This window comes from Carlito syrichta, unplaced genomic scaffold (genome assembly GCF_000164805.1).
Source record: "Carlito syrichta isolate Samal-C Ts95f unplaced genomic scaffold, Tarsius_syrichta-2.0.1 Scaffold309854, whole genome shotgun sequence".
NCBI lineage: Eukaryota > Metazoa > Chordata > Mammalia > Primates > Tarsiidae > Carlito > Carlito syrichta.
The window spans coordinates 588,823-610,373 of NW_007253950.1; the positions used below are offsets into that span (position 1 = coordinate 588,823).

At 49.7% G+C, this 21,551-nt stretch overlaps 2 protein-coding genes across 2 annotated transcripts in view; one reads left to right on the forward strand and one right to left on the reverse strand.

The window, feature by feature from the left end:
* The window catches only part of TEPP (testis, prostate and placenta expressed), an 18,288-nt gene extending 3,786 nt beyond the window's left edge, over positions 1–14,502 (reverse strand). Inside the window, 7 exon segments of the mRNA XM_008068015.2 lie at positions 377–551; positions 812–873; positions 6,262–6,486; positions 7,855–7,969; positions 7,972–8,074; positions 14,172–14,323; positions 14,452–14,502. Of these exon segments, the coding sequence (XP_008066206.2) occupies positions 377–551; positions 812–873; positions 6,262–6,486; positions 7,855–7,969; positions 7,972–8,074; positions 14,172–14,323; positions 14,452–14,502 (883 nt within the window).
* Positions 14,503–15,898: 1,396 nt separating this feature from the next.
* Positions 15,899–21,551, forward strand: part of CNGB1 (cyclic nucleotide gated channel beta 1) — an 82,741-nt gene continuing 77,088 nt past the window's right edge. The window contains exons 1-6 of the mRNA XM_008068043.1: positions 15,899–16,075; positions 19,192–19,249; positions 19,531–19,603; positions 20,690–20,780; positions 20,882–20,912; positions 21,137–21,173. Of these exons, the coding sequence (XP_008066234.1) occupies positions 15,899–16,075; positions 19,192–19,249; positions 19,531–19,603; positions 20,690–20,780; positions 20,882–20,912; positions 21,137–21,173 (467 nt within the window). The remainder of the gene's footprint in view (positions 16,076–19,191; positions 19,250–19,530; positions 19,604–20,689; positions 20,781–20,881; positions 20,913–21,136; positions 21,174–21,551) is intronic.

Genomic DNA, 21,551 nt, shown 5'->3' on the forward strand with positions numbered 1-21,551 from the left:
CCCAACCCAACCCCCGCCCACCCCTGCTCCTAGATCGGGCCCAGCCTCAACGGCTCCGCCAGAACAGGCCCGCCTCCACAACCTGATCCGCCAATCCCAGACCCGCTCTGTCCTCGATCCCCGCCCCTGGGGCGCCCTCGGGCTTGGCCCTGGCCCCGCCCCCTCCCCAGACGAGCCCCGCCTCCAGGTGCCTGAGCCGATCTCAGTCCCACCCGCTGAGTGCCCCAGCTGCTCCCCAGCACCCCCTCCTTGTCCCTGTCAGAGCCTGTCCCCCACCCTCCCAATCCGCAGTTCACGGTCCCTACCCCAGGCCCGCGGTTCACCTGCCAGGCAATCTACCCCGCCCCAGGGCATCCTCCGCGACTGGTAGACTGACCCCTTTTGCTCGGGCAGGGCAGTTTGAACTCCCCGGCCGAGGACACGAAGCGGGACCAGTCCTCGATGGCGCGCGTGAAGCAGGGCCAGTCCACTCGGTTGATGCCCGGCGCCACCGGCGCCAGCTTTCCTTCACGGTACCTATTGCGGAGCTTCTGACCCGTCGCGGTGATGTCCTGCCAGGGCGATGGGGGTCAGGGCGATAGATGGAGGAGCCGGGGGATGGAGGAGCATCCCAGGCCACACCATAGCCTGAGCTGACTATGGCCCATCTGACCCATGGGGTGCCCGAAGCCAGGAACCCGGATGGGGTGGTGATTGGAGGGGTGGCCCAAGCGGGCAGCTAAGGAGGCACTCGGGAAGTACGTCCCAGAACCAAGGGTGCTTGGGACTGGTGTCCCTTAGCAAATCCAGGGCCGGGGCAAAGGACACTCACCAAGCACTGAAGGGGTTTGTTGGGGACACCGAGGAGTGTATAGTGGGCGTTGTCAAACTCATCTGTTGAAAGAAGAGAAAGGGAGAAGAGGTGTCATCACCAGCTGACACAGGCCCACACAGAAGAGCTTTGGCCCACACTGTGCTTTAGTTTTTTGGAAAAATATTTGATGACTTTTAAAAATCTAAGATAAAATGGTATTTCCATCTCACCCTTAGAATAAATTTCAAATAGAAAAAAAGATTTCAATGTAAAAAATGAAACCATAGAAGCACTAGAAGAAAACATGGGCAAATTCCTTGATAATTTTGGGGCAGGGACGGCCTTATTAACTCTAACTAAAAATCCAGAAGCTTTAAAGAAAAAATTGGAGACTATGGCTACATAAAAAAAACCAAACTTCTGCATGGCAAGAAAACATAAAATAAGTCAAAAGACAAGCGCGAGTAAATCTCTTTAATGTTGAAAGAGGGCCTGGAAATTAACACTAAAGAAAAAAGCAAAACATGATGACTTGTGCCTATAGTCCCATCTACTCGGAAGTCTGAGGCGATGTTTGAACCCAGGAGTTTAAGAAGACTAGAAGACTAGCCTGGGCACTGAGTAACACACCAAGATCCTGTCTCAAAAAAAGGAAGGAAGGAAGGAAGGAAGGAAAAGATGGGTAAACAAAATACATAGGTAGTTTACACAAAAATAAGAAAAACATATGGTCTCTAAACATGAAAAGACATTTAATCTCATTCATAATAAGATGAATGCATATTCAAGTGACATTAAGATGCCAATTTTCACCTATAAGATTGAAAACCATCCAAAAGTCAGTGCAGTTATTGGAAGCAGGGCCTTTTTCATACATTGCCAGAGATGAGTTTCAAGTGGAGCCTCTGGGGAGCAACTGGTATTATCTAAAAGAATTATAAATCCACGCCTGCCTTTTGACCTCACAGTCCTATTTCTGGGAATGTATTCTATTTTACAGCTACACAAGTGACGATGTGGATGGAAGGTTACCCATTTCAGTGTTGTTTGTAATCGCAAATGATTGGAAATGACTCAAGTGCCTGCCATTAAAGGACAGGCTAAATAAACGATACAACAGTCTCACTATGCAGCTATTTTCAAAAAGTTGAGCAAATTTCCTATATAAGACCTTCAAGGTGCAGAAGTGTGTGTACCGTATGTTACCATTTGCTTTAGAGCCTCAAATTGGAGACAGAGAAGAATATACATTCAGGTCACCACTTTAGCCAAATTATTAGACTCAACATCACGAGTAGTGAGATGATGACATTATGTGCCTCCTGCTGCAGTGTGATGCAAACAAGTCATCCTGTCCATCACCTGTGAAAGATTCCGACCAGCAGTGTTTAACCTGGCTATTCAAGCCTCTGCACCTAGCTTCTGGTTTACAGAAAATAGATTAACAAAGTGAAAAACACCTTAAGGAAACATTCTCATTCACCATGTGGGACTATCTATAACACAACTGTTTGGGATCCTTTAAAAAGTCACTATTAGCCGGGCTCGGTGACTCAGCCTGTAATCCCACACCTTGGGAGGCTGAGGTGAGTGGATTGTCTGAGCCCACAGGTTCGAGACCCGCCTGGGCAACTTGGTGAGACCTCATCTCTACAATAAATCAAAAATCAGCTGGGCATGGTAGCGTGCACCTGTAGTTCCAGCTGCCTGGAAGGCTGAGGCGGAAGGATCGCTGGAGCCCAGCAGGTCGAGGCTGTGGTGGCTGGGAGCAGCCACTGCACTCCAGTCTGGGTAACAGAGACTCCAACTCAAAAAATAAAAAATAAAAAATAAAACAAAAAGTCACTATTATGGGGGGGGATGGAAAATGGGTGGACCATTTTAGACTAAAGACATAACAACCAATTGCAATGCATAATCCTAGATTGAATTCTGGTTTCTCCCCCCAATTTTTCTAAAGCTGTAAAAGATAGGCTGGGCATAGTGGCTCATGTGTATAATTCTAGCCCTTTGGGTGGCTGAGGTGGGAGGATCACTTGAGCCCAGGAGTTCAAGACCAGCCTGGGCAATATAGTGAGACCTTGTCTCTACAAAAACAAGAAAATATAAAAAGCTAACCAGGCATGCTGGGGTACTTGAGAAGCAGAGGTAGGAGAATCACCTGAGCCCAAGAGGTCGAGCCTGTGGTGAGCCATGATCATGTCACTGCACTTCAGCCTGGGTGGCAGAGTGAGACCCTGTCTCAAAAAAAAAAAAAAAAAAAAAGACATTTTTGAACTAACTGGGGAAATTTTCATGTGGTCTGGATATTATATGTTATGAAATTATTGTTAATTTTCTTAGGTGTAATCATGCTATTGTGTCATGTAGGAGGCTGTTCTTATCATTGGGAGCTGCTTGCTAAACTGTGTCCACGCATGGAGGGGATAGAAGGGGGGAGGAGGGAGCGAGGCAAAAATATGGCAAATATCAGCCGGGCTCGGTGTCTCAGCCTGTAATCCCAGCACTTTGGGAGGCTGAGGTGAGTGGATTGCCTGAGCCCGCGGGTTCAAGACCAGCCCGGGCAACTTGGTGAGACCTCATCTCTACAATAAATCAAAAACTAGCCGGGCGTGGTAGCACATGCCTGTAGTTCCAGCTGCTTGAGGTTCAGGCGGAAGGATCACTGGAGCCCAGCAGGTCAAGTCTGCAGTGGCCGGGAGCGGCCACTGCACTCCAGTCTGGGTGACAGAGTAAGACTCCAACTCAAAAAAAAAAAAATATGGCAAATATCAATTGAAGCAGGTGGCTGGCAATGAGTGCTCATGGTACTATTCTTTCAACTTTTTTGTGTTAAAGTGTCTATAATAAAAATTAAAAATAAAATCCTAAGCCCCTTCCACCGACTGAACAGACCCCCTCCTGTCCAAACGGACCCCAGAAAAACCTTAAAAGACTAAAGTTAGACACACCTTGTCACACCCTTTCCCTTTTGTCGATTAGACGCAACAGCTGACCAGCATTAATATTAAAACAGAGATTACAAGACTGACAGAACAGACTCTTTGTGGCAGTCAGATACCAAATTATAAACCTAAGGCTATGCCAGGCAAGGGTTAAGTCACGCATCTCTATACTTAAAGAATAAACTATATTCTAACTGCCATAGGGCAGTTAACCTACAAGGGCTTTCTTTTTCTCTAGTAGGTAAACAAACACTTGAGGTAAATATTATTAAAGCATTTGCAATTCATCCAACTCATGGACACTGACTAACTGGTCCCCTGTTCCACCAGCCATAACTACAACTTTCGTGGGACAAGAGACTGATTTCAGTATTTTCTCCTAAGAGTACCAACCAACCATGGACTGGTTCTGGCTGGTTTATAGAGACAGAGCACTGAAGTGCTTTTGTGTCCTAAAAAGACCTTTTGACATATAGGGCCTAACTGTAACACATTTAAATGTTAGGTCCCCACCCCAAAATGAACATGCATGTTTATTCAGTATGCATGTGTCAGGACTACCTTCATGGATACTCATAACTCCTTCTGTAACCTGTTGAATATGTATGTTTAGTCAACCTGTTCAGCATAAAGCCCCAAGCCCTCCTCCTTCCAAGAGCCTGTTCTGGGCTTGGTGGAAAGCACCTTCCCAGCCTGAGGGATTGCCACCTTGCAAGCTGTAACCCCTTATAAGGAATAATGTCTTGGCCAGGCTCAGTGGCTCAGCCTGTAATCCCAGCACTTTGGGAGGCCAAGGTGAGTGAATTGCCTGAGCCCGTGGGTTTGAGACCAACCCAGGCAATTTGGCAAGACCGTCTCTACAATATTAAAAAAAAAAAAAAAATCAGCCGGGCATGGTAGTGCACGCCTATAGATCCAGCTACTTGGAAGGCTGAGGCAGAAGGATTGCTGCAGCCCAGCAGGTCAGCACTGGGGTGGCTGTGAGCATGCCATGCACTCCAGCCTGGGCGATGGAGTGAGACTTCAACTCAAGAAAGAAAAAAGAAAAAAAAGAAAGAAAGAAAGAGAAGAAAAAGAAGTAATGTCTCCTTTTCTAAATGTATAGATTTCTGATTTTTTTAACTTAATAATAAAAAATTAGCCGGGTTCGGTGGCTCAGCTTGTAATCCCACGCTTTGGGTGGCCGAGGTGAGTGAATTGCCTGAGTCTGCGGGTTCAAGACCCGCCTGGGCAACTTGGCGAGACCTTATCTCTACAATAAATCAAAAAAATTAGCTGGGCGTGATAGCACGTGCCTGTAGTTCCAGCTACTTGGGAGGCTGAGGCAAAGGGATCGCCAGAGCCCAGCAGGTCGAGGCTGCGGTGGCTGGGAGTGTGCCACTGCACTCCAGTCTGGGCAACAGAGTGAGACTCCAACTCAAAAAAATAATAATAATGATAATAATAAAAAGTTGAGGGATCAAAAAGCATATGCTTGTTTTTATATTAATAAACAATACAAATATACATTAGAAACTAATCATGGTTACCTGTAAGAGAGACTTGTCCATGTGTACGTTGTTACAGCATTTTGAGTTTTGAAATTGTAACTCTATGACTTTTATTTAAAGCATCTGCTTACAATAAATGTATATCTAAATCAGAGTTTTTCCTAAAACTCTAGATTTCTGGCTTCCCTTGGAAACAGGAATTTGGAAGAACAGATGCCCTCGCTGGCCCTTCCCACACAGCATGGTCAAAGGGCCTTGAGCTACTTCCCTTTAGACAGGGCAAGTCACTCCACTTTCCTGGAGGTTCTTCCTCCCTGGTTTCCCATGGGGCCCTGTAGGGGTCTGTGTGGCACCCCAGGCGATCTCCATGCAGTGTCTGACACCCTTACCCTCTCCTGCCACCCACCCCACAAACCCAAGTATGGCCCTGGAATCTCTGTCTTCCCCTCCTGTCTCCCTGCACTGGCTCCTATTGATTTTATCTCCTAAATACCTTCCAAATCCCTCTACACGCAAGCTCCTCAGTTCATGCAGGGTTATCCCCTGGGTCTGTGGGGCCCTTTTACCCTATAGGCTCACATGTCCTCTTCTGATGCATGGGGCATGTAACAAGGGTTCTTTCCCTTTTCCAGATGGAGATGGCTGAGTGAAAGTTGTTAATGTTGCTGTTATTATGACTCCCAACACTGCACCTTCCCACCTCCACCCAGGTCTCTTTCCATTAATAATAACAACGCCAGCAACGTTTGATGAGCACATACTATGTGCTAGGAACTTCTCTAGGTGGTCTTTGCGCCTCATCTCTGTTTATCCCCATGACAGCCCCTGTCATCATCTCATTTTACTGTTAAGTCAACAGAGGCTCAGACCTTGCCAAGGTTTCCTGGCAAGGAAGGTTTCCAAGCAGAGCCAAGACTGGCCCCTCTGATCCTTTCATCATCCACTCACAGCTTCTCCCTCGAGATCCCTTTTCTCAAAACTATCCACCCCTTCCCCCAAAGAGCCAAGGGGGATACAGTGCTGGTGGCCTGACCTTTGTGGCAGTAGGTGGTGGACTGGCAGTGCTCGTCGGAAAGGCAGGCCTTGACGGAGTCCATGTCCATGCGGCGCAGGGTGGGCAGGGCCGGGTGATAGAGCTGCTGCTTCACAGCAGCCAGCTGGTTGCGCTGCCGCTCCATAGGAAGCAGGATGGCCGGGGACGCGTACACATGAGCGGAACCATCGTCCCAAGGCACCAGGTCAATGATACGGGCCATAGCTGGGAGGCAGAGGGTGCCGAGGGCTCACCCTGGCTCATGCCAGCCAGACACCCATCTATATAGGAATGTAACCTTGGCCAGTGCTGATTTGTCTGCCTGTCAAACACATATTGAGCACCTACTGTGTGCTGGGCCATTTTTCAACTCAGCATGGAGTGGCAGGAACACTCAGACAAGAGAGGCCCCTTTCCCCAATTCAGCACACATACAGGATGCCCTGAGGACTGTGAGAGAGGTCAGTATAGGGTGTGTGCATCTGGGGAGGCTGGAGTTAGAGTACTCAAGGAATAGCCTTAAACAGATGGCATTTATGTCTATTTTTAAATAACGAGCAGGAAAAGGCAACAGCATGTAGGTTCAGGATGCAGCTCACTGGGTGTATGCCATATGCCACTGGGTGAATAATTACGGACTTGCCTTAACTAAGGGATTTACCCAAACTTCTACAGAGTGATATAGAGAAGTTTTGAAGAAGGGGAGCGACCTGATAGATTTGAACTAGAAAAACATTGCTGTTTACCCGGTGACTTCCTTATAATGCAGCCATTCCCAGGAGTCTTTCAGTCTTTTACACTTCAGTGAGAATTTGTTGAGTCAACTTGCTCTCTTCCTGGCTCTGCATTAGAGGTGAGAGGAGAAGAAGGTGGCAAGAGGAGAGAGGACCTTAGCTCATGGAGGAGTAGGGTAGGAGCATGGTGACAAGGCATGGGAAGGTGCCTCTGGGGATGGGGCTGCCTGGGGGGGGCGTTATATGAGGGGGAAGCCCCCCAAATCGGAATTTATTTATTTAAAATTGTGTATTTATTCTCACATTTTCAGACTTCAGTCACCTTCAAAGTACCCTTCATTTGATGCAATCCACCTAAGAGATGCCTTTTCTGCAGCAAACAGTTTATAAACTCCTCAATTTTTATGCCTTCTAGTGCGTCTGCTGTTTTTTGTTTCACCTATTCCACATCAGCAAAATGTTTCCCTCTGAGGGCCTTTTTCATCCAGGGAAACAAAAAAAAAGTCAGGGCAAGATCCAGTGAATAAGGAAGGAGGGGTACAGGGGCTCATGCCATTTAGAACCGCTGAACACTCAGCACAGGGTGGGCAGGTGCTCTTGTATATCACCCCTCACAAAATGGGCAAACATATTGAGAGAACCTCCAAAAAAATTTCACTGAAGCCGAACCCAGATGCCTACAACAACACTAGCAGGTACATTGCTGCTGATGGACTCTTACAACACTCACCTAGTGGGGGAGGCCTGTACTACAAGGGGCCCATCCTCCAAATTATAATTCTGGGCTTTTGGGGTCCCCGCTCATAAATATATAATGAAATTAAGAGGGGGAAGAGAGGGATCCCTGACTTTGACCCACCGACCGCAGCTACCTCATTTGCAGGGCAAAGGCCCAGGTTCACAGGCTTATGAGGACTTTCGGCTCTTCGACTGCTCAATGGGCAGAAGAGGAAGTGAGGAGGGCAGGGCCCCGGGGCCCCAGGGACAGCAGCAGAATAAAGGAACATTGTGCAGAGACAATGCCCACCTCAGCCTGATTGTGAGGCACCCACTCCTTGGCAACCTGGCAACTGCGGGCTCTGGGAAGAGCCCACTGCCAGAATCCCTGTGTACTGGCCACTCCCTTCCAGGCTTTCTGAAGGCTATGGCCTCCCAGGCCTCAGTACAGGCCAGGCATCTTGGAAAATGTCAGACAGGGAGCTGGGGCTCCCCAGAGGTGGCCAGCCCAGGGCAGGCCAGGGATGGCTGCTGAGGTCTCCTCAGGCTGTGTGACTCTGGACTAGTCACTGTCTCTCTCTGGGCTTCAAGGCTCCCCTCTGTGTTAGGCAAGGGCTCTAGGCCCTGCTATTAGGGGGGATCTGGGAGCTGGGAAGTTTCTCTCCTCCCTGTGAACCTCAGAGAAGAGGGCACTGCCCTGTCCGCCAGCCCTTGGGTCTCCAGGGGTAGAGATTAATTGTGGCCAGTATCCAGGGTAAGCATGAGGGGATCAGGGAGAGTGGTGGCCTCAGCAAGCCAGGGATTAGTCGGTGATACTCCACCCCCAGGTCCCTGAAGGTCTGCAGGCCTCCTCCCTCCCAGGAAAGCCAGCATCTGAGGGCCTGAGCCCAGTACCCCAAAGCCCTGAGGCCTGCCCGCCACCCTGGGCACAACCATTACAGATCACTGCCCATGTGAGGAGCCCTGGGAGAGTTGAACTCATGTGCATATACTGGCATATGCTTTGCATAGACCTGCCCAGGTGCTGAGTCCTATGGGTCCTGGGGCCCCCACTGTGTGATTCCTGTAGGATTGTGTTCCCCAGTTGCTGTTCCTCCAGTGTTCCCTGCAGTCCCCAGAAGAGCAGCCCAGAGCTGACTCCATTCACCACTCTACCCCAATTCATTTAACACTTTAAAAATGATAAAATAGAAAAAAATACAAAAAGTGCATAAATATATAATGTCACTAATTTATAAGGCGATACTCCATAAAACTACCACCCAGGTCAAGACATGGGGTACCACTTGTGAAATAGTTTAGAAGTTTCTTTAAAAAGGGAAGCAGGGCTGGGCTCAGTGGCTCAGTCTGTAATCCCAGCACTTTGGGAGGCTGAGGTGAGTGGATTGCTTGAGCCTGCGGGTTTGAGCAACTTGGCGAGACCTCATCTCTACAATAAATCAAAAATTAGCCGGGCGTGGTAGCGCGTGCCTGTTCCGGCGACTTGGAAGGCTGAGGCGGAAAATACACCATAGGATTATGTCATATGGAAGATTCTACCCCTATGAGAGATGACAAGAGAGATGCGAGTACATGTCCACACAAAGACTTGTAGTTCAATGTTCATAACCAACATTGTTTGTAGCTAAAAAGTGGGACCAGCCCGAGTGTCCCTGGACTAATGAGTGGATAAACAGACTGTGATCTGTCAAGACCATGCAATACTCTCAAGAAATACAGACAGAAGGGCTGGGACAAGCTATGAGGTGGGTGAACCTCAAAACCTTCTGCAGCAAGAGAGAAACCAGACATGAAAACCTCACATGCTGTGTGATCCTTCTATACTGAATGTTGAGAAAAGGAAATCTATGGGCAAAGAAAGCAGACTGATGGTAGCCTGGGGCTGAGGGCAGGAATGAAGAATGACTGTCATTTGGCATGAGGGGTGTGACTGGGGCGATGTGAATGTTCTAAAACTAGATGGCAGTCATAGCTTCATGGTTGTCAATTTGCTAGAACTCATTGAGTTGTGCACTGAAAATGGGTGAATTTTAAGGCATATAAATTATACCCCCATCACGTAGTTTAAAATAAAAGATGCCAGCCTGGGCAACATAGTGAGACCTCGTCTCTACAAAAAGCCAAAAAAATTAGCTGGGTGTGGTGGCACACGACTGTAGTCCCAGCTGCTCAGGAGCAGCAGAAGGATCACCTGGGCCCAGGAGGTCGAGGCTGTGGGGAGCTATGATTGTGTCAGGATGACAAATTGAGACTTTGACTCAAAAAAAAAAAAAAAAAGATGCCAACCAACTTAACACAAGAAAGCAAGACATGGGGCCCTGCCAGTTCCTAGAAACCTCCACTACCCCTCTCCAGTTACAACCCCAGCCCCAAAAGTGGTCATCACTCCCCTGCCTTATAGTAACACCTCTGTTTTTTTGTTTGTTTGTTTGTTTTTTGAGTTGGAGTCTCACTCTGTTGCCCAAGCTGCAGTGTAGTGGCATGCTCACTGCCACTGCAGCTTCAACCTGCTAGACTCAGGTGATCCTTCCGCCTCAGCCTTCCAAGTAGCTGCAACAACAGGTGCGTGCTACCACACCTGGCTAATTTTTTGATTTATTGTAGAGATAAGGTCTCGCCAAGTTGCCCAGGCGGGTCTCAAACCCCTGAGCTCAGGTAATCCTCTTGCCTCGGCCTCCCAAATTGCTGGGATTACAGGCTTGTGCCACTGCGCCCGGCTTTTTTTTTTTTTAAATAGTTTTACTGCCCATGTCTTCAGTCATAGATAAAACTGGTTAATCTTGCCTTTTGGGAACTCACTGTGCACGACCCATGGGGGCCTTTCCCTCCATATACATGAGATCCAAGCGTGTGTGGTGCATGACTGGGGCTCGCGCATCTTCCCCAACCCAGAGTCTGTCACTCTTTACCCAGGCCCGCCTGACTTTGCCCTATGCCCCTCCACAGGGGCTCCCACCTCCTCCATACTGTCCAACCCCGGGGCGCATCTCGAGCTCAGCGAGGTGCATTTGAGCAGCCCCCTGATCACGCCTTACTCCAACACAATCACTGCTCTGGGCTTTCCCCTCGCCCCACACCCCAGTTCTCCTACCCTCTTCTTCACTAGTTCCTGTTCCTTCCCCACCCTCTGTACATGCCCAAGTGTTCCAGGTGCCACCGCTGTCTTCCTCATTTGCCTTGGATTCCCCAGGTGATCGCAGTCAGTTCATTGGCTTTAAGCATCATCTACAAGCTGATGCCTCCAAACTTTCTATTTCCGGTCCACCTCTCCCTAAGCTACACACACAAACACACACACCATTCCTCACTGCCTGCTACACATTTCCACCTGGACCTCTCTCAGACTTCTTTTTTTTTTAAGTCGAGGTCTCACGCTGTCACCCAGGCTGAAGTGCAGTGTCATACTCATGGCTCACCACATCCTCGACCTCCTGGGCTCAAGTAATCCTCCTACCTCAGCCTCTAGAGTAGCTGGGACTACAGACATGTACCACAACACCTGGCTAATTTTTTGTAGAGATGAGGTCTCACTATGTTGCCTTAGGCTGATCTCAAATTTTTAGGCTCAAGCAATCCTCCCACCTTGGCCTCCCAAAGTGCTAGGATTATAGGAGTGAACCACCACACTGGACCCTTTTTAAAATTGTGCTCTCAGACTTCTCAACATAGTAGAGTTCATGATTCTCCCTCTAAAACTATTCCTCCCAACTTCCAGCTTTGGTTTCTCCTTTTCAGTAAATGTGCCACCAGCCACCCAGCCGCCCAGGCTGAGTTCCCTTAATGCCTCTCTTTTCCCTCCCCTATCTTCTCCTGTCTCTTTTGGCACCAGCATAGTCCAAGCCCCATATTCTCTTCCCAACAGACGGGAGGCAAGGGTCCCCAACACAGACAGTCACTCACAGGCCCAGGCAGAGGAGAAGGGCCCACTGGTCCCTGCAAGGGCCTGGCTGGAGGTGCCATGGGGAACAACTCTGACTCCCTGCAACCTGGTGTGTGTATAAGGGAAGGGCAGGGGCCGCTTTGAGATTGGTCCCCGGGGCTTGGCCTTGCTGGCAGAAAAAACACTCTTCCTTGACATTTGTCTGACTGGGTTGTTTATCAGAGGCCTTGAAGCCCAGCTCTAGAAGGAGAGCCTAGGGTCAGGCTCGTCCCTCAACTAATTGGCTTGTCCAATTGGCTCATCCTTCAACTACCTGACACGTTTTCTGCTTCCACAACTGCCCACCACACAGCAACCACACAGATCCCATCCAGCCCCCGTTCAAAACCACCATGGGCTTCCATGGTCCATCAACTAAACCCAAACTCTTCACCGTGGCCTAGAGGCCTTGCGTGATCCAGCCCTGCCCACCTGTCGACCTCATCTCCCTCCACTCTCCCTTGCACCTGCTAAGCTCCAGGCCCTCGGCCCCCTTTCTTTTCCTCAAGGCCTGTTCCAGCCTCTGGACATTTATCCTTGCAGTATCCTCTGCCTGGAGCACTGCTCACCCAGACTTTTCACAGCTACTTTCTTGCCTTTTGTGTCTCAGTTCAAATAGTTATCTACTTCACAAAGGCCTGCCCACCCACCCCCGCTTCCTGCACAAAGAACGTTTCTACCCTGTTTGTTTCTTTTATGGCATTTAGCATAATTTGCAATATTTTATTTGTTATTCATCTTTTTTATTTGTCTCCTCCATTGGAATGTCAGCTTGGTGAGGGCAGGGCCTATGTTTGTCTTATTCAACATGCCAAGGCTGACATGTTGCCGGGCACAGAGGAAGAACTCTAGAAATGTTGCCGATAGCACAGTCAGGCCCTGGTACTTTGCCAAACAACCCTTTATCCCACCCAGGTCTTGCTACACACTGAGCCCTTCTGCCCTGGGCCTCTGTCCCTTGTACCTGTCCCCCTACATCCGTCTCCCTTCTAGCGTCCCTCCTCGGATTAGACACCTCGGTCACCTGCCACTGTCTGGGTCCATCCTCAAGGCTCAGCTCTGGGACCACAATCATTCTGGCAGGGCCCAAGGCAGGACTGCTGTGTCCCTGACCAAGCCACAGAAGACTCTGAGCCGGAGAGAACCTGCCTGAGTCCAGCACTGAAGTCACAGAGCTGGGGTCTGCCTATGCCTCCTGCCACGGCTGCCTGAGAGCTGACAAGCCCCTGCCACCCTAAGGCATCTCCAGGAATCATGTGGAGACTCCAGGCTGTTACTCTTCACTCAGTAGCTTGGCTAAGGTGTTTGGGAAGCCAGATCCCTGGTACCTGGGCAGGTACCCTGGCCAGTAATGGTGCCCCAAACCTGGGCCATGTGGAGCCCCTTCCCTGGGGTTGCTGCTGTTTCCTGAGCACCAACAGCTTCTTTTCTCCCCCGCCCCCATTCAGCACCTGCTAATCCTGTGCACACGGCCCAGTTGCTGCCAATTAATCCCCCTTGTGTCTGAGAGACCAGCATTGAGTGGCAGCAAGAAGGCAGTTCCTGGCTGGTGGTTGGCATCTGAGCAGGTAACTCAGGATGAGGTGGAGGTTCGGTGGGACCCCCTGATGGACTTCCCATGTTCCCCCTCTAGCAAGGCATTCAGGCAGGGTGAAATAGACGTGGCAGGAACCCTGCGGCTTCCCTGTCCCTCTGCAGAGCTCAAGCTTTAGTGTGCGTCAGGATCTCTAAGGAAGCGTGTGAATGCAGATTCCAGGTCCCTCCAGAGGGTCTGGGGAGCCTAGGAATCTGTATGTTTACCAGCTTCCAGAAGATTCTGAAAACACTGGGGGTCCTACCCCTAGTCCCCTGAGTTCCACTCCCAGGTCATCTTCTCACCTGAGCCACCCTCATCAAAGTGCAGTCAGCAGGAACAGGGTAGAAAGGAGGGAGGAACCTACAAAAATATTCAGGAGGAAATGGCTGAGTCTGGGAGAAGAAGAAACATTAGGAGTGAGGGAGGCTTCCCTAGTCATTTCCGGAAGGTTCAGAAATGCAAACCATGATTGCTGCCACATGGAAAGGGTCTTCAGATCTGGCCTGTGAAAGAGCCCAACATGTGGCATACATTAAGGCCACTGAGGGTTAATGTGAGGCTGCTGGAATTGGTAGGCCTGAGTGTAAACTCAGCACAACATGGCCTCTTGCTGGCTGTGTCACCTCAGGCAAATCTGTTGGCCTTTCTGGGCTCCACGATGAAAATCCTTATTTTGCTGGGCACAGGGGCAGGGTAGGGCATGGTGGTGAGAATGAGGATAAATGTGGTGGTGGAGGGAGAGCACTTAGTTCTGGCTCTTGGGGCTGCCTGTGATGGGCTGGGGTCAGAGGAATCCACCATCCCAGCATGTGACCATGGGCAGTCCCAACCTGTGTCTACACCCCCACCCACAGGAGAATAAAAGACCAGAGGGGTCGCACCTTGCCCAAGGTTGCTTTTTTTGGAGGCTGAACTGGGGTTCTGACTCCTTATCCAGAGCTCTGTTCCCACCACAGCCTCTCACGGGAGAAGCTGGGCTGCTGAGGGCAGAGAGGGAACAGAAGACGGGGCTGTGAGCAGAAGGGTGAGCAGCACAGTCAGGGGATCTGGGGAGCTGGGCACTGGGGTGCAGATCCTGGGCTGTGGGCCTGCCCTTTTCAGCTGGGGACAGGATCCCTGGCAGAGAGGGCGATAGGGGCACTCTGCCAATGTCTGGGCTGCCATGGGTGGGGGAGGGGTGGGCACACCCACGTCGGCATTGCCTGGAAGGAACTGTCCTGGCCTGGTAGTATGTGCACACTGACCTGTATGTATGGTGTCTGCTGGGCCAGGCCATCCTGCCGAAATTCAGCCATAAGGGCTGGGACTCCCCATTCCCCAAGCTAAATGAGCCAGAAACTGCTCCCATGTAAGGCCAGGCTGCGACATCACAGTAAACCACGAACAAGGGCTTACCTAGCATTTTATCTTAAACATTTAAAAATTATGAACATAGGACATAGGCTAACTTTATCTTAAACAGAATTAATTTTTCACTAATGTGTAACTCATAATGTATAATTTGATTGATTGAGTCAGGGTCTCACTCTGTTGCTCAGGCTGAAGTGCAGTGTCACAATCATGGCTCACTGCAGCCTTGAAATCCTGGGCTCAAGCAATGCTTTTGCCTCAGCCCCCTGAGTAGCTGGGATATGCCACCATGCCCAGCTAGTTTTTTTTTTTCTTTCGTAGAGACGACGTCTTGCTATGTTGCCTCGGCTGGTCTCGAACTTCTGGGTTCGAGTGATTCCCCCACCTTGGTCTCCCAAAGTGCTGGGATTATAGCCATGAGCCACTGCATCCAGCCATAATTTTATTTATAAGAGGATTATACAAACACGATATTCCATAATTAATGTTTTCACTTAACCTGTAATAGTCATAGCCAATGTTTATTAAGCCCTCAACACATGCCAGCCACTGTTCTGAGTGTGTTGCACAAATAAATTTATTTTATCCTCATGGTCAATCACCAAGTAGATACCATTAACATTTCTATTTTACAGACAAGCAGACTGAGGCAAAGAATTTTATTGATCTGCTCATGACTTGACTCCAGAGCATATTATTATATTAGTGCAAACATATTTGCCCATTTCTTTTCTTTTTTTTTTTTGCATTGGAGTCGCACTCTGTCGCCCAGGCTGGAGTGCAGTGGCATGCTCATGGCCACTGCAGCCTTGACCTGCTGGGCTCAGGTGATCCTTCTGGCTAATTTTTTGATTTATTGTAGAGGTGAGGTCTTACCAAGTTGCCCAGGCTGGTCTCGAACCCGTGGGCTCAGGCAATCCTCTCACCTTGGCCTCCCAAAGTGCTGGGATTATAGGTGTGTGCCATCTCATCTAGCCTGCCTATTTCTTTTTAATAGTTCTGTAATAGTCCATTATTGGGTGTAGCATAATTTATTTAACACATGTCCCTCTCACAGGTAAACATCTAGGTACTTGACAATAGCCATTCTCCTCTTGATGGATGTTTGGATGTTTTTCTTCTTTGCTGTGACACTGTTGCAACAAACCTTTTTATACACATGTATTTATGGCCCTGAGTAATTCTACAAGGTAAATACCTAGAGATACAGCTGCAGAAATATTTTTAAAGACCGAGAGAGAAACGGGAAATGTACAACTCACAAAAGCAGCCCATAAATGGTGGAAACATCTGTGAACACTCTGGAGTGGCCTAAGGACTCTATCCCTTACAGGTGTCAGAATGTTAGGCTGGGTCCAGAGGGTGCTGCCTCAGCCCCCGGGCACACCTCAGAAGACCAAGATGGCGGTGGAGGAGGAGGCAGAACCAGAGCCAGAGCTGGAGCAGGTAACGGAGGTAGAACCAGAGCCAGAGCCTGAACCAGCCCCAGAGGAGGCCAAGACACAGGCTGAGTCCATGGTAAGGCATGAATGGAGAGGAAGGGCAGGTTGACCTTACTGCCTGGGGTCTTCCCAGCCTGGGCCACCTGCTCTCCACAGACCTTCTGCAGCAGAGGAAGTTGGAGTCTGAATGAAACATGGCAGTCACCTGGTCCAGCGCTCCTATAGATGACGAAACACAAGTTCAAAGAGTGGATAGGGTTTGCCTGAAGCAAATGGTTTTTGTAAAAAGCTAGGCAGCAGATGTTTTAAGCTTTGTGGGTCATGCCATCTCTGTTAATAAACCAACTCTGCCACTATAGGTTAGATAATGCATAAACTAATGAGCATAGCTGTGTTCCAATACAGTTTTACTTACAAAAACAAGCAACAGACTGGATTTGGTCCATGGTATGTTGCTAACCTCTAGAGTCTAGAACAGAGCTGCCCAAAGGAGTCAGTCCATGAACTGCTAATTGTCCCCGATGAGATTAGGATCTTGCACCAGAATGTCAATCTGCCATGTAATCAAGTACACTGCTTAGTTCAGGTGCTGCTTGTTTTGAAGTAAGACTTTCTCCATGAAGGAAGCAGTATGTTGATATGATTCTGGTGCACACTGCTTAATCACCATGGACCATAACAGTGTGCAGACTGGCACTGGTCCATGGGCCACACTTTCAGGGGCATCTCTCTAGAACGTTCCTTTAAGCACATCAAAATAGGCCAGTTCTACATGCCATCCATTCTGCAGTCAGATGACGATTCATTCAGCAGCTCAGTCCAATAGATTTGATCTAGCTTCTAATCAATGCCAGGATCTGTGCTCAGTGCTGAAGGCATAAAGATGAATTCATGGCACTGTCCCTGGGGGTCGGCAGACAAGTACCCAGTCAGTGCATTCTGCCAAGGGTCACAAGTGAGGGAGAATGTGGTGAGTGCCAACATTGGCACTACCCTTCCAGGAGGCCAGATAAGCGTGTCAGACTGAGAACTGTGGGAGATCAAGAGAGGGACAGTCATCCTAACTTTGGAGACTGGAAACTGGTGGGGGAGTGCTTCCTAGACTTGTGGAGGGCAGAGCACAATTGTAACTGATGGAGACATTCCTGGCAGAGGAAAAGGCCATTACTGGCATCGTGCAGGGTATATTTAGAAATCATATGTAGAGTTTGTGTGTGTGTGTGTGTTGCATGTGCACATGTGTGTATGTACATATTTGTGTGCAGTATGTCATTGGTGGTGTGTCTGTGCATGCATGTGTATTTGAAAACTGGGTGTGTGTGCCATATATATGCCCATTTACATGTGTATATGCATGTACAAATGTATACATATGTTTATGTGTATGTGCACATGTATTAGAATGTGTACAGTTTCATGTGCCTGTGTGGCATGCTGGTGTGTATAAGTGTGTGTGTGTGTATATATATGTTTTTGAGTCTGTGAATGTATTCTTATGTTTGTATGTCTATGCATACACACGCTTGTGCATATGCATGCATATTTGTGTATGTACATGTTTACATGTCTCTATGTGCATACATACACTTTGTGTGTCTGTGCATGTATCCTCATGTATGTGTTTAGGTGCAGAAGTTTGTGTATATGTGCATGTACATGTGTACATGCATATGGGTGTCTATGCAAAAATGCACATGTGTATATGGCTCTGCTTATGTGACTGAGCATATACAAGGGGGGGCCAAAAATAAAAAGGAATTATCTTTTGGAGGGTGGGCTCCTTGTAGTACACTCAGAACTCATTCCTCTGGATCAAGTAGTCAACCGAAGTTTTTAACTGGAATTTTTGAGAAGGTTGTGTCATGCTTTGCAAAAAAAATCCCGAGTTGTGACAGACAGGTGACTGGTTCTCCCACCATGACAACGCACCAGTCCATACCGCACTGAGTATTCAGCAGTTTTTGACCCAACACGGCAGGACCCCCATGCTCCACCCTCCCTATTTACCCAGCCTCGCCCTGAATGACTTTTTTTGGTTTCCCTGGATGAACAAAGTCCTCAAAGGGAAATATTTTTACCGAAGTGGAAGAAGTGAAACAAAAAACGGCAGAAGCACTAAAAGGCATCGAAACCGACAAGTTCAAAAACTGTTTTGAGCAGTGGAAAAAGCATCTCGATAGGTGTATTGCGTCCAACGAAGAGTACTTTGAAGGTGACTGAAACTTAAACATGTAAGAATGAATGCACAGTTTTTGATAAATGAATTCTAGGGGCTTGGGTTCCCCCCCTCATATATGTGCATGTGCATATACACTGTTTCTGCGTCTATATATATGCAAGTGTGTCTGTGCATATGTACATGTTTGTGTGTCTGTACACTGACGGGCATGTGCATATGTGTGTGTCTGCATGTGTGCATGTCTGTAAGACATGTGTATGTGTTGGGGGCATGCATATGTTGTGCAGATGTATATGCACATACATTTTGTGTCTGTACATGGGCATCCATGCATGTGCACACATGCACTTATTTTTGCATCTGTGCATGTGTGTATATGCACGTCTGTGTGTCACTGTGTGTATGCATGTGTATTTGCTCATATTGTATGTCTGTACATGTATGTAAATGTGTGAGAGTGAGCATGCATGTATTTGTGTGTCTGTGTATGTATGCACATGCATGCTTGTCTTTGCCTTTGTATATGTGCATGCAGTAGCAGGAGGTGTGGCTGCAGAGGGAGGTGAGAGGCCAATGGCAGAGGCTGAACTTCCCCACGGCTGCTAGTTGGGAACGGAAAGTTGGACCAGAAGGAGACGGAGAACCCTAGCTTGGGGTGAGGGGTGGGCTCCTTGCGCCTCCCCTTCCCCTCTGCCTGCCCAAGGCTTCACAACATTCTCTGTTCCTCCTCCTTCTCAGGTCGCTGAAGTGGGGCAGCTTCCTAGGGACATGACAGGCCTGGGAGGCCACCCTGGGAGGTGTGAGGGCCCCAGCCCTGGGTGAGGGGTCACGGGGGCTAGAGGAGGGAGAATCCCAGGTGGGAGGTGAGACCCCAAGGACTTACAGGGAATAGAGGATAGAGTCGTTCAGTCGTTTGAGGGGCGGGGATCTCTGGTGGGAGAATCAGGGGCTACCCCTGTCCAAATTAGGCTGGTCTCACCTAGGGCTTATATGGTCATGTTTGAACCCTCTAGCCACCTGAAGAGCCACTGAGGAAGAAGGAAGTGGCTGCAGCCGACCCAAGCCCTGAGGGTGAGTGCTGGAAGCCCAGGTTTGCAGGGCAGAGGGCTGTGTTCTCCCCTGAGAGCCTCAAAGAGTTCACAAGGCTGGCAGACCCTTTCACAGATGAGGAAACTAAGGCTCGAATAAACTAGGGTGGGCTCCTGGAGACTTTTCAGCTGAGCTGAGTGAGGACCCTGGCCTTCTGACTCCTCAGAGTTCTCCCCTCTCTCCTGCCTCTCTGAGAGGGCCATTTCTCTCTCAGCAGAGTAGAAATGGGCCCTAGATCTAAAGTATGAGGGACTCTTTTCCAGAGACGCAGGAGGCTGTCCCCACTCTGCCCTCATCCCTCCAGACCCAGACCACTGTGGTTCCTGAAGTGAACAGGTACAGCACCACACTCCCCTCTCCTCAACACCCCCTCCCCTCGAGCTTGGGAGTGCCTGACAGTGGGGGGGGGGGGGGGGGGGGGGGGGGGGTAGGGGACTGGAGGAGACTGTACTCAGATCTGTAGTCATTCTGGGCAAAGGCCCCAGGGCATCCTGGGAACTGGCTGAAGGGAGCTTGAGATAGAGGGTGGGGGTCTCCTAGGCCAAATGGGCAATGTGACCAGGTCAGAAGTTTCTCAGTGCTTGGGTGAGATGCAGGCCAGTGTGGCCAGAGCTCCTGATTTTCCTGGCAAGGTCAGAAATCTGGACTTTGGCATGGAATCCCCAAGTTGGCTGAGACATTTTTTTAATTGAGTCAGGGTCTGAAGGACACAATACGGCTCACTGCAGTCTTGACCTCCTGGGCTTAGACAATCCTTCTGCCTCAGCCTCCCAAGTAGCTGCGGCTACAGGCACAAGCCACCATGCCTGGATCATTTAAATTTTTTCTTTTTTTGGTAGAGACAAGGTCTCTCTATGTTGCCCAGGCTGGTCTTGAACTCCTGGGCTCAAGCAATCCTCTAGCCTTGGTCTCTCAAAGTGCTGGTATTATAGGCGTGAGCCACGGCACCTGACGGCTCAGATATTTTAGGCCATGGTGCTTGGCGCCTGGCCACGCCTGTGGCTGAGCTGGCCTCAGGCGGTGATCTGTGACCCTCATACTTAGGCCGCTCAGCCTCAGCCTCAAGGGTAAACCCCACAGGAAGCCCCACCCCTTCTAGAGCATGACGTGTGCCGAGTGCAGGTGGGGTCCCTGGAGCCAGGCACACAGGGGAGGCAGCATGAGGGAGCCCTGGTGTTCCATCCAAGCATCCCCTGGGTGTACACTTTGAATGGCACCAGGCATGCCTGGCCTCATGTAGCACTGGTGGCCACCATTTTCCAGAGAATAACAAGAGGCTCAGGTGGGTGGTAATGTGTCTGAAGTCTCACAGTGGGGAGATGATGGTTTGGGAATCAAACCAAGTTCTTTAGGACACTGGGCTGCCTTGTACCAGGGTGGGGCTGGGACCTGAGGGAGGCTGGCATCTCTGTCTGCCTACAGCTCCAGCAGAAGGATGCTGACCTGGCTCCTGAAGGGCATGGACAAGGTCGTTCCACAGCCAGTCCACAGCGGCAGGGAGGACCCAGCTCAGGTACCACTGGGGCTGGAGGCCAAGAAGTGGCTTGGTGGGGAATGTGCTGGGGGAGGCTGCCCTGGGCTCCCTGCCCATATCTGTCTGTCTATCCCCCACAGGTCCTTGGGCATTGTGGCACTGGGGACGCAGGTAAGACCAAGAGGTTGGATGGCTTTTCAGGAACAGGGGCTGAGGAGCTGCTGGGATGGGCCCTGTCCCTGGGGAGAATCCGCACGGGCCAGAACTTCTCATCTAACTGGCCCTGGGTTCGAACCTGGGTTTGACTTGATTCTCGATGCCTACTCCAGGCTGACTAGAGGGCTCTAGGCAGGTCTCTTGCTGTGGCTGCCTTTCTTTATTTTCTGACTCTGCAGGGTGTGCAGATGGACCCAATGAGGCCCAGGCCAATGGGTGAGTCCCTGTCACTGAATGTCACTATCATCTGTAGTGTGTGTGGTGGGAGGAGCAGTGTGCCCAGAGACACAGGGCTTAGTTCAGGAGTATGGTCTAAGACTACCTCAGCATGTGACCTTGAACATGCCTCTCATCTGGACTCACTTTTCCCATCCATAGAGTGGGGACGATGGGCCATGTGCCTCCCCTGGTTTGTTGGGTTGATCACCGGGAGATCCCTGGGTGGGGACCCCCATCTGAGAATGGGGAAAAGGGAGACTGAGCTCCTCACAGATCGGCTTCATGTGGGTAGGCTCTATGTGGAGCCTGGAAGCAAGGCTTGGACCACAGTGCAGGCCTTGGGGTGCCCAGGTTGGCCTCACAGTTGGCAACAGC